Raw genomic sequence first — 15,654 nt, forward strand, 5'->3', positions numbered from 1 at the left:
GAGAGCTGGAGGCTGCCTCTGATCACCTCCACACACACTTGACTATTTCTGAGCCTGTTCCGGCTGCTACTTCCGACCAGCAGCCAGGAGAGACTTTGGCCAGTGGTTCCAGCAGAAATATATCTAGGGCTTTGCCCTGCGGGACAAACAAAATGGATCTTTAGTGTACAGAGTGTGCCGAGAGGCCTGCAATTATCTACCCTTTCTCTAAACAACCCCTGTACTTCTTTCCCCTCTGAATCAGAGTTCACTTAAAACCAGAATTCCAACTCACACCCCCTAGATCTATCTCACCGTCCCTAATTCTGCTCTCTGTATTTTCCAGCATTATATCTGAAAGTCAGCCACCAACATTAATGAACAGCTAGTTCATCACATTCTGAGAACCACGGCCAGCCGAGAACTGTGTAGAATCCTGCAGATTCAGGATTGAGGTTAGAAAGACTACAGGCCCCAAAGTGCAATTTCACCTTTCAAAAACTACCATTCCCAGAATGCAATGCAGCCAAGGCTAGCAAAGGAAAAAAACTGCAAGCCTGGCTGGAAATTTTGCCTTCAGGTCACCCTTAGGTAAAGGAATGATTTAGAAACGCCCCAGAGGATAATTTCTGCAGGAGTGGTCACTCCCTAAATCCAGGCAAGGAAGAGGAGGAGTCTGAGCTGTTTCCTGCCCCTTCTCCAGTAAACTTCTATCATTCTTGTTTGGCTCAGGAGTTCGAAAAGCCAGAAGTAGCAGCACACCCTGAACTTTCCCCATGGTTTCGGTTACCAGAGCCGTGTTTGGAGACCTGCCCTTAGGGGCAGGGACAGTGGAAAAGTTCCAGCTGCAGTCAGACCTGCTGAGAGTGGACATCATCTCCTGGGGCTGCACCATCACAGCTCTGGAAGTCAAAGACAGGCAGGGCAGAGCCTCTGATGTGGTCCTCGGCTTTGCCGAGTTGGAAGGTGGGTTGAACTCTGCCTTGGGTCGCTGGCTGGCCCCACGCCCACTGCGCACACGCCCCCGGGGTGGGCTGCTCTGGAGCAGGGACCCAGGGGAAGGACCTGAGTTGGGACCGTCAGGAATGCTTGGATCCCACTATCTCGCTGTATTGCGATTCAGTGGTTGGAAAAAGACAAACTGGAAACAGCTAGAGGACTTGGCCTCTAGTTATCCACTCAGGCTTTGCCTCAATTAATTTAAAAAGTCAGTAAGGGTAAGCGAGAACTCCAGCAACTCTAGAGCGACCTTTGAAGTGCCTGATCTTTGGAAGGGCAGGAGAGGAAAATGCAGGGGTGGGGGAGGGGTATGTGGCTCCCAGCTCCTTACCTGTGCCCTTTCTGAAGAAGGAAAATCAGACTTGTCTTCTACTTCCTTTTTTTCTTGATCAGATTCTTTGAGGCGTGGTTGTCTCAAATAACTGGGAGTGCAGATAGCTTATCCACTTAGGTCTAGAGAGGTTAGTGCCCAGCACCCCCTGGCTGCTCAATAACCCTGTAGGTAGGAAATGGAAGGCAGAAAACCTACTCATTGTCTAGAAATGAAGTCTCCTTCTAACTAGGGTGGACTTTTATTCTGCTAGAATCAGTAGGCAGTTAAGATTACATATTAATTAATGCATTTAAAAACTGTTCATTCAGTTAACTCAATGAGAGACAAGGTCCCCACCCTCATGGAGCTTGCAGTTTAGCTGGGAAATAGCTGTTAGCCAAGTAATTATGTAAATAAATAATTACAACTGCAGTTTGATTGCAACAGATGAAAATGTACATACTGCTCTCTTGGCACTAAGGTATAACTAGACAGAAAGTTAAATCTGAAATAAAGTTGGCAAAAGGAGACTGCTTGAGAATTTTAATACCCTCTGCTCAGTGTAGGGGTGTGAATAAAATCTGCTAGAGAGGAGGTTTGAGGTTTTCCTTCAGATGTGTTTTTTCTGTTTCTTTGGTTCTTTAATATGTAGCATGGCTCATGGTTGGAAGTCAACAGAAAACTCTTGAGAGTATTGGTTTTCCCCTAGGAAACTAAAAATTTCTCTCCATATTCTTAACAGATCGTATTATTACAAGACTATTCCTAAGGATCCTACTCCTTGCCCTTTGGTTGTCTTTATCTACCTTGGAGCTTCCATAGCTTGGCTTGGAGAGGGAATAGGTAATTCTCAGCAGAATTTCTTTGGTAACTTCTGCAAGTCTATTACAGGAGACTCATGAGTACAAAGGTGCAGGGCCCTACCCTAGGGGAAATCAGCTCCACTTGTCCTCCTTCTCCAAGCCCCCTTGAATTTATGAGGATGGGGGTTCACATCTGTCTTCAAAGTCAGAAGGCAAGAGCATTGACAAGTGACAAAAGAGGATTCTTTAGAACCATTTTGCTGAGTCACCTCTCTGCGTTAGTAGCATCACCATTTTCTAGGTTGAAACAACCACAAAGAGACGTGACTGGTACAAAATTGCCCATGATGTCAAACAATTCAATATATGGCCTTTAATTGCAGAGCCAATAAAGAATTTTGGAAATGATAAGCTAAGAGCACCTGCTTTATCATCTCATTTCTATCTATGCCTATCACCAATTCAGGAGGTAACTACCCTCCCCTCATACACACACAAACACACACAATCATTTCTTACTATTTTTAGTTCTGATGTGAGTCAAATGGATCTTAAAGCACAAGGTGTCTCTGGAATTTTTCTAGAATTCATATGAAACAGGTGTAAGATGACCTGGCATCCGGGAAGCGCCAGGCATAGAAGTGCTGATTTTATGAGGGCATTTATACAATTATCTCTATGAGTCTATGGCCCTTGGATGAGTCTGGCTGAAAGAATTATCCTTAAATATTCTTAAAAGAGGGAAAAAACTGACCCGCTCAGATTATACTGATCTGGCTTGTATTGTCTTACCCTTCAAATTATTAATGTCTCTTGAGAAAGCCGAATAAAATTTTCTTAACCAGGATACATCGCAGGCTTCACAAAAAGCATCTAAAATATTCTAGGTGCTGCATTGAGAGAGACATTTTCATTCCTAGTCTATAATTTAGATAATTTAAGTATTTTAAAAGGAAATCAAGCTGTTTTCAAAAGAAAAGTTGGAAAACTTTTCTAATGATACTTCCTAATATGTTCGTCCATCTTCTAGGTTATTGCAGACAACCCCTTGGTCCTGTTTTAAGGCCCTGTCTTTCAGTTTTTTGTAGATTCTTTTAGTACTGCCAAAGATAAAGAAGACTTCATATACATCATAACCGAAAGCATAATTGTTTCAGTCAGAATATAGTCATATGCAGCATAATGACATTTGGGTCAATGTCAGCTCGCACATGCTATGGTGGAATACCATGTAGCCCAAGTGGCTAGTAGGCCGTACATCTAGGTTCGTGTAGTGCACTCTTTGGTGTTTGCGCAACGATGGAATCTCCTAACAACATGTTCCTATCGTTAAGCCATGCATGACTGTAGTATGAAATGGTGCTCTGCTACTGTTTTGATCAATTCTAGTGTATTAAAACTCATGTTAAGAAATCGGCTGAACACGCCCAATCTCATCTGATCTTGGAAGCTAAGCAGGGTCGGGCCCGGTTAGTAATTGGATAGGAGACCACCTAGGAAGACTGGTTGTTGCAGGCATGAAAAAGAAAGAAAGAAAGAAATTGGCAAAAGTGGTTGTCTTTAAGCAAGGACTCTGGGTAACTGGGGTACGGGGCAGGACGAAGATTTAATTTTCAATATATAGTCTTTAAGAATGTCTGAGTATGTTATATAAACAAACTGAGGCAAATAAAGTAATAAGGTGTGACAGAGTAAGGGGTTACCTTCATTACGATGTCCCAAAAATGCTTTGAACCCTGGGGAAAAGCTAAGCATGGATAATTCCACAAGACATTGTCCTTTTGTAATTGCTGGATTAGTTGTGAACTATCTCTAGTTTCCCAGATAGATTATATAAACTGCTTGGATGATGGCCATGACCGGAGGTCAGAATGGTTCAATTTCTCCCTGGGAAAAAGATCTTTCTTCTGTAGAATACTAAAGAGGTAAATCATACGATCTTTCAGTTACAGGCTGAAAAAAAAAATCAGTCATGCCTCCTGTGAGTTTCTTTGTTATTTTTTACATTTAAAATATTTAAAAATATTTTTCCTCTGCATGTCCCACCTGCAGTCATTATGACTTCTTTCAAAACCTGTGACGAGAATATTTGCTTATAATCAATAGGTATAAACAACCTACCCACACAATCCATAGGATTCCTTCCCCTTCATCTTCTCCCCAGTTAGCACCAAATACCCAGCTGTTTCTACCATGAGAGCCATTATGGAAAAAACTAGAGAAAAATAAACTTAGTACTGTTAGAAAACCTGAGTTCATAAGAAGGTGGAGGAAAAGAAACCAGTTCACAGATGCCCAAGCATGCCATTACAGGAGCATTGAGGATACCTGATTTAAATCTGCTTTGTCCCTTAAAGCTGTGTGACCTCAGGCAAGTTATTTAACCTCTCCAGAACTATTTCCTCACCCGAAACAGATGGAAAATGGTGATTAATTAAATGTGCTTTGCGCTATGATAATGTCTAATTATGGTGAACAATTAATAATTTTTATCTCCCTTCCTTCCTTCGCCCCCAAATATCTTCCCTCACACTATATGAACTTTTTATTTTACTTTGTTAAATCTGCAGAAAATGGCATGGAGATTCTGTGACAACCAGTAACCATTTCAAAATATATAAAATATCTGAGATGCTTAAAATGCTTATTAATTAAAGTAGTGTTTGTTTTCCTCAGAAAGCCAAAATAAGGTTATTCAGGGTGTGATGGTTTTGACTGGGACTAGTGTGCAATTTTATTTGAGACTTTAGGGCACCCTTGGCTAAGGTTTGGGCAATTCAAGGTAGATGTCACAGCTAGGATCCTTGGGATGTTAGAGAAGTGGAAAGGGCCACATATCCCATGATTACACATTTATTAATGTATTCTGACCAGTCCCTTGCCCAGAAAAAGGGGCAAATGTTTCCTCTACCCTTTATCCCACGTCAGCAATTAATTAAATCTGCACTTGTGGTTTGACTTAGAAGCTTTGTACTTTTTTCATGGAAAACAGTATTTTCTGTATTTCCAAATAACCTTTTTAGTCATGTCTTATTCAGAATTTGGAAACTGTCCCTTTTTGTAATTCCGATTTGATTTAAAAGCTTAGTAGCATGTAAAGATACTATAAAATCCATTTGTTTCTAAGAGCTTTGGGAGCAGTGGTTTCTGATGTCTTTATGGTTTAGCCTTTAAAAACTCTTCATCTAAACCAAAGAGCAACAAGTAATTCTTATCTCCCTGGGCTTATTAACTGGCTAAAAGTAGTCCCTTCTGCAGGAATTTTTGCAAGCCCATGAGGCAGCAGCCTTGCTGTTGGTTTTGTCTTTATTGCTAAGCATGTGGCTGAAAGGGAGTAAGGGCTCAGTGTACACTTGTTGAATGAATCCAGGTAAGAGTCAAAAATAGATACAGCCAAATAATTTTTAAACAAAAATTCTACTTTTCACTTTTTGAGCTCCTGATAAGCAAATGAATACCCCCACATTATATGTCATCAGGAAAAGTAAAGTAAAACAGTAAGACCTATTAGGATGGCCAAAGTTCAGAACACTGACAATATCAAATGCTGATGAGGATATGGAGCAACAGGAATTCTCATTCATTGCTGGTGGGAATGCAGAATGTTACAGCCACTTTGGGGGACAGTTTGGTAGTTTCTTACAGAGCTAAACGTACTCTAATGATATGATCCAGCAATCACACTCCTTGGTAGTGCGATTTTAACTCCTTTTAACTCAAAGAAGTTAAAAACTTATGTCCATACAAAAACCTGCATATGGATGTTCATAGCAGCTTTATTCATAATTACCCAAACTTGGAAGCAACCAAGATGTTCTTCAGCAAGTGAATGGATAGCAAAACTGGTACATCCAGACAATGAAATAGTTATTATTCAGTGCTAAAAAGATATGAGCTATCAAACCACAAAGAGGCAGGGAGGAATCTTAAATGCGTATTACTAAGTGAAAGAAGCTCATCTTAAAAGGCTACATACTGTATGATTCCAACTATATAACTTTCTGAAAAGGTCAAATCTGTGGCGACAGTAAAAAGATCAGTGGTTGCCAGGGGTGAGGAAGATGGGAGGGATGAATAGGCAGCACACAAAAGATTTTTAGGGCAGTGAAAATACTCTGTATGTTTTAATGGTGGATGCATGTCATTATATGTTTGTCTAAACCCACAGAATATACAATACCAAGAGTGAACCCTAATGTAAACTATGGACTTTGGATGATGATGATGGGTCAATGTAGGTTCATCAGTTCTAATAAATGTACCACTCTGGTGGGAGATGTTGATAATAGGGAAGGCTATACATGTGTTGAGGCAGGAGGTATCTGGGAAGTCTCTGTACCTTCTGCTCAATTTTGCTGAGAACTTAAAACTGCTCTAAAAAAATAAAGTCTATTAAAAACAAAAACAAAAGAAGATAGAGCAAAACCAAGAAAACGTTGTTTGGCCCTTTGGGACTCCTTTTGGTGTTTTAAGGGGTTTTCAAGCTACAACTTCAGAAAGAGCAGAGGGTGAGAGTGAGGTGGGAGCTGGTGGGCAGAGTGCCTGGCCCGTTTTAAGAGATGGAGGTCAGGTCAATCAACCAGAAAGTGTGCTTTCCAAATAATGATGCTCAAGAACAAATAATGTGATGCTCAAGAGACAGAGTGCCTGATTCTGCTACCAACTGGCTATGTGTTTTGGGCAAGTTTCTTAACCTTTCTGCCCTCAGCTTCCACACCTATAAACTGAGGATAATAGTGTCTACCTCATAGACATACTCTGAGGATGAAACGAGTTAAATGTAGAGCACTTCAAGAGTTGGCTTAGAGAGTTAGCTGATACTTAGGAAGTGCTCAGCAGGTGTTAGCTACTATGGGCATCTATCAGCAGGACTCTGAGGACCTGATTAGCAAGGTCCTCAGATTAACAAGGACATCAGTCAACCAGGAAAGACCTAGAAGAGAATGATTTAGGTTTCACTTATGACCGGCCAGTTGAGTAATGGGAACCTATGGCCTGTAACTGACCTAATCAGTTCAGGGTCCATCCCCTGAGAGCCGTTCAGCCATGGTAAAATAGTTCATATTCTTGAATTGCATACTCTTCTGACCTGCAGTAGATGTGATGGATACAGAGTACCACAGGAAAGGGGAGTGGAATTCTGAGGGCATCCAGGTGAAAAATAGTGTAGAAAGTAATCTTGATGATAATACAAAAAATAAACTACCTTCAAACCTTAAGCTCTGCCATTGTCATCTAAACTAAAAGATTATAACATAGAGGAACTAAAAGAGAAGGGAAGTACTGTAATAAGCCGATGCACAAAGTGGTAAATACAAGGATGCCAGACTGCTTTTTTAGAGCCCCTCCCCCAACCCTACTCCTGAAAAGCTGACAACAGTTTATGCTCATCAATATGCTGTGCGGCCATCAAAAGGAATGTGGTAGACGGATATGTAGTCACATGGAGAGATCTTAAGACATTCGATGACTGAAAAGTTGCAAAGCCATGTATAGTATGATTCTCTTTATATAGAATATGTGTGTTTGTATATTTCTTTGTGCTTGTATGTAGTTAACTAAAAACAAAAGAAAATAATAAAAAAAATGGAAGCGTGCATGCCAAACTGTTAGCAGTGGTTATTACCAGGAAAGGAGAGGAGTCAAGAGGTGAAGGGAGGCTTTCATGTTTTACTCTTTATTTATTTTTTTTTATGGTGACATTGGTTAACAAAATCCAATAAGTTTAAGCCACACGCTTTAACAATAAGGCATATGTGTATATATTTACACTGTGTGCTCACCTCCCATAGTAAGATTTCTTTCTGTCACCACATATTTGACACCTTTACCCCGTCTATCTGCCCCTCCTCCCCTCTGGTAACCACTAGTCTGTTGTCCATGTCCATGAGTCTCTGTTTGTCCTGTTCATTTGTTGCTTTTAGGTTTATATCCGACATGTAATCATGTTTTACTCTGTATTAAGGTTGCCAGATTTAGCAAATAAAAATATAAGATGCCCAATTAAATTTGGATTTCAGATTTTAAAAAAATATTTTTAAGTGTGAGTATGTGCCATGTATAATAATAATATGGATACACTTATACTAATATATTTTTCATTATTTATCGGAAATTCAAATTTTACTGGTCATCCTGTATTTCCTCTGGCAAGCCTACTCTGTATAATTATGTATTATTTAACACTCTTTAAAGGGTATTTTCATATACTAATTGTATGATTTTTAAAAAAAAAATTAAAAGAGAAAAAAGGATAAGGTGGTTTTTTCTCCAGACTGCACAAAAATATACTTTATAGTTAAGAAAATCGATTGGCCTAGAAAAAAAGCAGATTATACAGGAGCATGTATACTAAAACCAGAGTTTTATAAAAAGAAGAAAAGCACATATATGTCTATACTAAAAGACGGAAGATATGTAAGAATATTAACAGTGGTTCTCTCTAATGATGAGATTAGGATGGCTTCTCTTTCTTCCTTGTGCCTTATAAAGTTCTTAAAAACTGTTTATTACTTTTGGAAAAGGAAATGGTCATCTGTAAAGAACGCCATTTTCCCATGCTTCTGTGAGGACCTGGATCTGCTCGAGTTCTACTTGTAGATTCCCTCAGAAGAAAGTGGCGGGTAGCGGTGTGAGCTTCACCTTTGGTTTGAGCTTTAGAAACGCTGTCATCCTATGTTCTTGCAGGGTACCTCCAAAAGCAGCCCTACTTTGGAGCAGTGGTTGGCAGGGTAGCCAACCGAATTGCCAAAGGGACATTCACGTTGGATGGGAAAGAGTATAAGCTGGCTATTAACAAAGAGCCCAACAGTCTGCATGGAGGACTCAGAGGGTTTGATAAGGTGAGTTGGGGGCACTAGACGTTGTCTTTACCTAGCACACTTCACAAAGTACCATCAGGCATACCTTCTGTTTGCCAGGCGCAATTCCAGGCCCTGGAGCAAATGCGTTTGGAAAAGTGATACGGGAAAGAGGCTGCTTCCATGGTTTGGGGGAGCAGATGCCCTGGTCCTGTTCTAGGACCCATCCTCCTCTAGCTCATCTGACCATAATGGGCAGGGGGACCCCAAGTGAAAGGATGGCAGCCTTTAACTTAGAACGGACAGGGAATGACTTGGGAGCGACCTTCTCATAGCATTGGGATCAAGGACTTGGGTTGACCTTAGGCACGAGAGAAAGTGGATTAAAGATAATACCTCACCACTTACCAAACAAAGCATTTGAATAGATTATCTGTCATCCTTACTAGAACCCTGTATTATCACCAAAAGAGAAATCACTCCTAAGTCAGGCTGACAAGCCTCAAGCCCTCATTCCTATACTACAACTGCTGGTGTCCTCTGTGGCCTCCACCATGGGTGCCCCCAATTCAACACACCTCCCTGTATCTGTCATGAAGCCCCCTTCCCATGTAGTGTAGTGCTGTATCCAGGCCTACCCTTCCACTGAAGTGCCTCATGCCTCAAAATTACCCCTAGTTTCCCCCCAGAACTCCCTTTCCACACTTAAACTCCCATTCCCCAAGTGAATCCCTGGAAAAACAAGATTAGGAGAGCAAAGCGGTCAGACAGCTTCTCCCTGAGGTGGGAATGTCTGGCCTCCTGCTTCCTGGGTGGGAGTCTGCTAGTTAACCTTCAGTGACTCTCTTACTAGCCTGATTTCAGGCTGTGGTGGAGATTTTCTTGGTAGTTAACTTTGCTTTAGACTTTAAATTATATCACCCAGGTTATTTTCTAGAGAAGAGCCAGAGAAGACAGGGACATGTATGACAGTTAAGGGTCACAATTTCTTTTCTGCTTCTGACTACCACCTGCCCTGTTGAAGGAAGTTGGTCACTCTGTTTCCCCTGTCCCTTCAGCTTCCTGTCTGTGGTTTAGAGGCAGACTGCCCCATCAGCTCCCTCCCTTCAATGACAGGACACCTCACTCCAGGGAGGCATGAAGGCAGAGAATCTCTGGAATATGTCAGGTCTGTGGGCAAACCCCAACCAGAGGAAATTAGGATGAGGATCTCCACAGGACCCTCAGAACAGCACCTTGTTCTAGCTTGTTCCTGCTTCCTCTATTCTACAGCGGTATTTTCTGTGGTGGTGCTTAAAATGTATGTCCTGTATAAACATAGCAGATAATGAATATACATATATACATATCCTTGAATGCAGTGTGCCTACTGAGCCCCTTCTGTGAACCGAGATGTGTAACAGGGTAGGATTTCTGAGGCTCACAATATAGTGAAGGGGGTGGGACTCTTCCATAAATAACTATTATGGGTGGACAACAATATAGATGCCAGTGATAGAGGAACTGGGCATGGACAAATTAACAACTGGGGAGGTGGGATTTGAACTTCTCTTGAAAAAAGGATAGCGTTTTAGTCAATATGTTGATATTGGAAAGAATGACTTTGCGACAGCCCAGAGAGAGGTGGGGAAAGGCTTGGAATATTGTCATGGAGCCACTGGAAGTTTTGAAGAGTAGATTTTGATATAGTAACATGAGCAGTATCAGATGAATTTCATTTTAAGTTATATTTGATCTCAATGGGTACTGAATAATTGCCGGTTTGGAGGTCTGTGTTTTTCTATTTATGTCAATACATGTTTATAAAAGATGAAATTTGAACAAACCGAGAGGATTAGAAATGGTATAAATAGGCCTATAGGTGCAAATTCGGAAATTGTCTGGAAATTTGAAAACTACAGGGTCAGAGAAATCCTTCCATGAATAGGAATTATACCATCCATGGAATTCTACTTGTCTGATAATATCACTTTACATGAAAATATTTCCATTCCGTATCTCCATTCTCTAAAGGAGAAAAACTGGATAGCAAGTTAAGAACATTATCTTTCAAATATTTTACTCCTAAAATTTTCCATTTGAGGAATTCTTTTTTTCTTTCTTTAATGTCTTTATCAGGCTTTACATCTTAAGTGTCTTGAAAGTTCAACATTTCTGGGAGATAATTAGGGTGTGAAATAAATTTTTCACTAAGGTCAGTGAATTTGTTTTAAATACCAGCTGCTTTCAAGGTAGGTGTAGGCAGAGACCTCCGTTCCCGCTGGGCTCTCTTCCTGGCAAATGCTGTGTCCATGAAAGAGATCCAGGCTGTGCCAGGGGTGGGGGAGGCGGGGCAGAGCCCTGGCTCATAGGCCATTTCTCTGTCCCACAGAAGTTTTATGTTTCAAGTCCTTTTGGAATGACAGTGTTTGGCCTCAACTCTTAAGTTGAAAATGGAGATTTGAATAAAACATCCACTGAAACTAAGATGTGGAATGGTGTAGGCTGCCAGGCCTGTGTTTGAATCCTAGCTCTGTCTCTAATTACATGTATGACTTTAAACAAGATTTTTTCTCCCTTAATAGTAGGCATGAAGTCTGACAGGGTTCTCCCCCACTCTCCTGGGATGTGGAGGGTGGAAGTGGGCAAGTTAACTCCACTAAACTCAATGTGCTCATCTGCAAAATGGGAGTAATAACATGACTTGGAGCCATATGAAATTGCCACTGTTCAACTATTTTGACCTACAAAGATGGTAATATTTTTTTTTTTTGGTTCCACCAAATTCTTACCTTGGAAAATGATTTATGTAAAGTACCAGGTCAGTGGCTGGTGAGCACTCAACAAATGGAAGTCTCATGCCTGCGAAAGACTTTTACTAGTGACCCCAGAGCTCCCCAAAGGGATGGGGTTGCGGGGAGAGGTCTCTGGCCACCTTGTCCTCTGATAGTAGAAAATAAGGGAACAGGATCAGACTGCTTGGTTCAAATCCACTAGCTCTGTAGCCTGGGACCAGCAATTTATCCGTTCTGAGCCTCAGCGCTCTCATCACAAAGTGAGGATAATGGTATCAACATTAAGTCAGCTCTGAGACAGATAAAATAATGTCTGAGAAATTTCTAGCAAAGTGCCTTGGCTCATAATGGAAACTCCGTAAACACTGGTTCTCCCTTCCCGAAAGTGCAATCTTGGGGTCCCTAGGGCAACGTTGAGAGAAATCACCATTAATCCAAGATTCCTATTTCTATTTCCAAAGGCAAAAAAACTCTTTTAGAAAACCAAGCATATTTTTCTTGTAACTCTTAAAATCATATTTTCCAGAACTAGAAAAAACTTTCCAGATCATTTTTTTTAAACCCTTTATTTTATGGATAGGATTGAAGTCCAAAATCAGTGAGCGAGGGACAAACCTGGCCCCAAATCAGGACTCCTGACTTGTGGGCGAGAACTCTACCTATTGGAACAAGGGCCTTCTTATTTGTTTGGAACTCTGCCCAGGGAACACAGATAACCTTATGGTGGGTTTTTTTTTTTTTTAAATAAATATTTGTAAATAGTACCTTCTAGAGAGGGGAACTGATTTATTAAGGTTATTTTTAATACTATTAACAGACAGTTATTGCTCAGAATGTGGTGCTGAGATCTTTTTTTTAAGTCTCAAGGAGAAGAAGAAAAATATTGAAGAGATATGCATATAAATTTAGGGGGAAAGAATGTGGGGAATGTGAGTAGGTAAAGAGAAAAAATTCTTTTCTCTTGAAAGTCACTTTTCTGTATAAAAGAGAATTTTAAAATAATTAAAATCTAGGATATTATTGTAAACCTCGTTAATTGCATCATTTCCCTTCCTGGAACCAGTTGTCTTTAATATTGAAATGTGGCATTTAGCTTGGGACTGTAGTGACTAAACAGCTTTGAAAACACTTTATTCTAGGTCCTCTGGACCCCGCGGGTGTTGTCAAATGGCGTCCAGTTCTCCCGGGTCAGTCCAGATGGCGAGGAAGGTTACCCTGGGGAGTTAAAAGTCTGGGTGACATACACCCTGGATGGTGGGGAGCTCACGGTCAACTACCGCGCGCAGGCCAGTCAGACCACACCAGTCAATCTGACCAACCATTCTTACTTCAACCTGGCAGGCCAGGTAAGTGACCTTGCCTCCGCTCTCCCGCTGTGGTGTAAAATTTAACTTGCCACTTCTCTCCTGTCATGTGCTCTGTGGAATCACCTGGGAGAGTGGCTGGAGAGACCAACCCAGCATGGAAATAACTCTGGTGATGGGGTCACCTCTGTGATCATGAAAAGTACCCAGCAAAGCATCTGGCTCATAGTAGGTACTCGATAAGTGGAAGTTACAGAGAAAGATAAGTACATTATACTGCCAAGAGAATTATGTTTCCCATATGCTCAGACAACTAACCGGCGTTTTAAGAACTCTGTCTCATCCAATTGTAACATGTACTTGCCTTTGCTACTCCTACTTCGCTCCAACTGCGCTCCCCCCGACCCCCCTGCCCCGCCACCCACCGCCCCACCAGATTACTTACAATTAAAGTGATTTTTACTCTGGGATCTTTAGAAATGTGCCTGTCCCTGCCCCTTTAGATATGCTGCCAAAATTTATGTGTTCCCAATGCACGGCCCCCTTTAGGTTATCTGCAATAAACTACCTCGTTTCTTCCAAATGCTAATATTTAGCTTGTCAAGGAGGCTGTTGCATGAGACAGAATACAAAAGCTTAGCTAAACTCTGTAGATTATATCTATTACTTCCTCTACATCTGAAGAACTCATCATTCGTTATCTACTATACTTAAGTCGCTTTAGTATGCTTTCTTACCACAGGTGATGTTCACAGCCAACTAGTAATATCTCGTGTTTTCTCACCCTTTTATGAGTTTGCTGATGATCTGCTAAGTTTTTTCTAGAATCTCTTCAAGTAGCAAGTTAATTGGTTCTTCTATAATATCCAAAGTTCTCCCTTTAAAAATAAGATGGTTTTTCACTTGCTTGTTCCTTCAGGAACTTCCACCATCCTTCTTGAGATCTTAAAGACAAACCAAAACAAAACAAACATGCCCAGCCATAAGAGGTTCTGCAATAATGTACATAAAGACCCTACTTTTTAAAGTATGTGCAGAAAGAAACTTGACAAAAATAGAACAAAATATTAATAGTTTTATGTAGGTAGTAGGTCATGGTAATTTTTCACTATTTTCCACATTTTTGTATATATAGGACATCCTATTTTATAATTAGGGAGTGCTATAAAGGAATAGATTCAGAAAGAGAAATTACGTGTGAAGTATTACATCTGCCAGTGTGTTCCCGCGAGAGAAATGAAATGGGGATATAAGGTTCACTAAGATTCTTTCCGTTTACCTGGCTGGATGACCCTCCTGACCCGAATTTTTTACCCTTCCAATCCTACAGGGACTATTTCTGGATCTCCTTCCAGAAGCTGAATAGTTTCTGAGGTCACGGACCCCACCCAGAAGGGTAGTCAGTATCAGCTCCTTTCTGTGTGCTGCCTTTGTAAGTGCAGCTCAGATCCAGAGCCACAGCCCATAGCCCCAGGGTTGGAGGTGGGCAGGGGCCATCAGCCTTTTGGGTAAGAGCAGATGGTCAGCTACCAGCCTGGGAGCCTGGGACCTCTGCATTTTCAGAACATCTCTTACCCTACCTGAAGAAACGTTATCATGTATCTTAAACCCTCCCCAGAGAAATAAGTAAAAACTTGATATTTAAAGTAGCTCATGTTTTGTTTGTTTTTAAAATTTAATAGTAGTATTTTTTTTTTTCTATTTGGGACCAGGCTTTGACTCATAACTTCTAAGCTTGAGTGCTGAAGGCCTGGGGGAAGGGAGAAAAGTGTTTTTTTTTCAAAGAATAGAAAAGGTATGTAGGTTGCAGGTTGATTGGGTTTGTTTATTTGTTTGTTTGCTTGTTTTGGCTGTTTTTTTGCCTAACGCAAAACTGGGAGGACATGTTTCTTATTGAAACTTTACTTAAAGGGTTATGAAAGCAGGCCTAGGGGAACTTGAGATGAAAAGCAATAACTATGGGTATGACAGGTTAGGTATGTCATCAAGGATCCAGGTTCTTCCATCTTTCCATCCTGCTTCTTCATTGTTTTGGCTTTTGTCTTCATGCTTGTACCCTCGTGGTTACAAGACGGTTGCCACAGCTCCAGGTTTCACTACTTTGTATAGTCACAACCAGAGACAGAAAAAGACCTATTCTTTTTTAAACATATCCCTAATGCTCCATTTTTAAGAACAAGCAAAACTTTTCCTAGAAGCTCTCCAGCAGACTTTCCCTCACATTTTGTTGGCCAGAAGTGTGTCCTAAACCCTGTCTAACCCAGTCACTAGCAAGGGTATTAGACAACCATGATTGACTTAGAACAATCAAAATTTGCCCTCTGGGGCTGGAAAGGGGATCCTTGCATTGAATATATAGTCCTGCATAGGATAAATCAACAGGTCAGGGTTCTTCCAGGGGGAAAGGCAGGTGCTGGTAAAAGAGTTCTGTGGCTTTGAGTTGTAACCAATAGTGTCTGTTATATCCTGCTAACGATGGCAAGAGCTGAATGAAGGCAGCAGTGGTGGCAATGCACGAAAAAGTCTTTAAAGCCGCCTGCAGGCCACAGTGAGCTCTATAAATGGTAAATGTTGCAAACTAGTAGCAGCAGCCAAGCAGAGTTCACCAAATCAAACACTGAACTCAGAGATGGGCCTTGAGTTCTGTTGTGAATCAGCATTCTTTGCCAAGTTTTCATCAGC

General features: G+C 41.0%; 1 protein-coding gene across 1 annotated transcript in view; it reads left to right on the plus strand.

The window, feature by feature from the left end:
• Positions 1-643: 643 nt before the first annotated feature.
• Positions 644-15,654, plus strand: part of GALM (galactose mutarotase) — a 45,085-nt gene continuing 30,074 nt past the window's right edge. The window contains exons 1-3 of the mRNA XM_036224508.1: positions 644-945; positions 8,782-8,936; positions 12,808-13,014. Of these exons, the coding sequence (XP_036080401.1) occupies positions 756-945; positions 8,782-8,936; positions 12,808-13,014 (552 nt within the window). The 5' untranslated portion in view covers positions 644-755. The remainder of the gene's footprint in view (positions 946-8,781; positions 8,937-12,807; positions 13,015-15,654) is intronic.

This window comes from Rousettus aegyptiacus, unplaced genomic scaffold, assembly GCF_014176215.1.
Source record: "Rousettus aegyptiacus isolate mRouAeg1 unplaced genomic scaffold, mRouAeg1.p scaffold_m13_p_7, whole genome shotgun sequence".
NCBI lineage: Eukaryota > Metazoa > Chordata > Mammalia > Chiroptera > Pteropodidae > Rousettus > Rousettus aegyptiacus.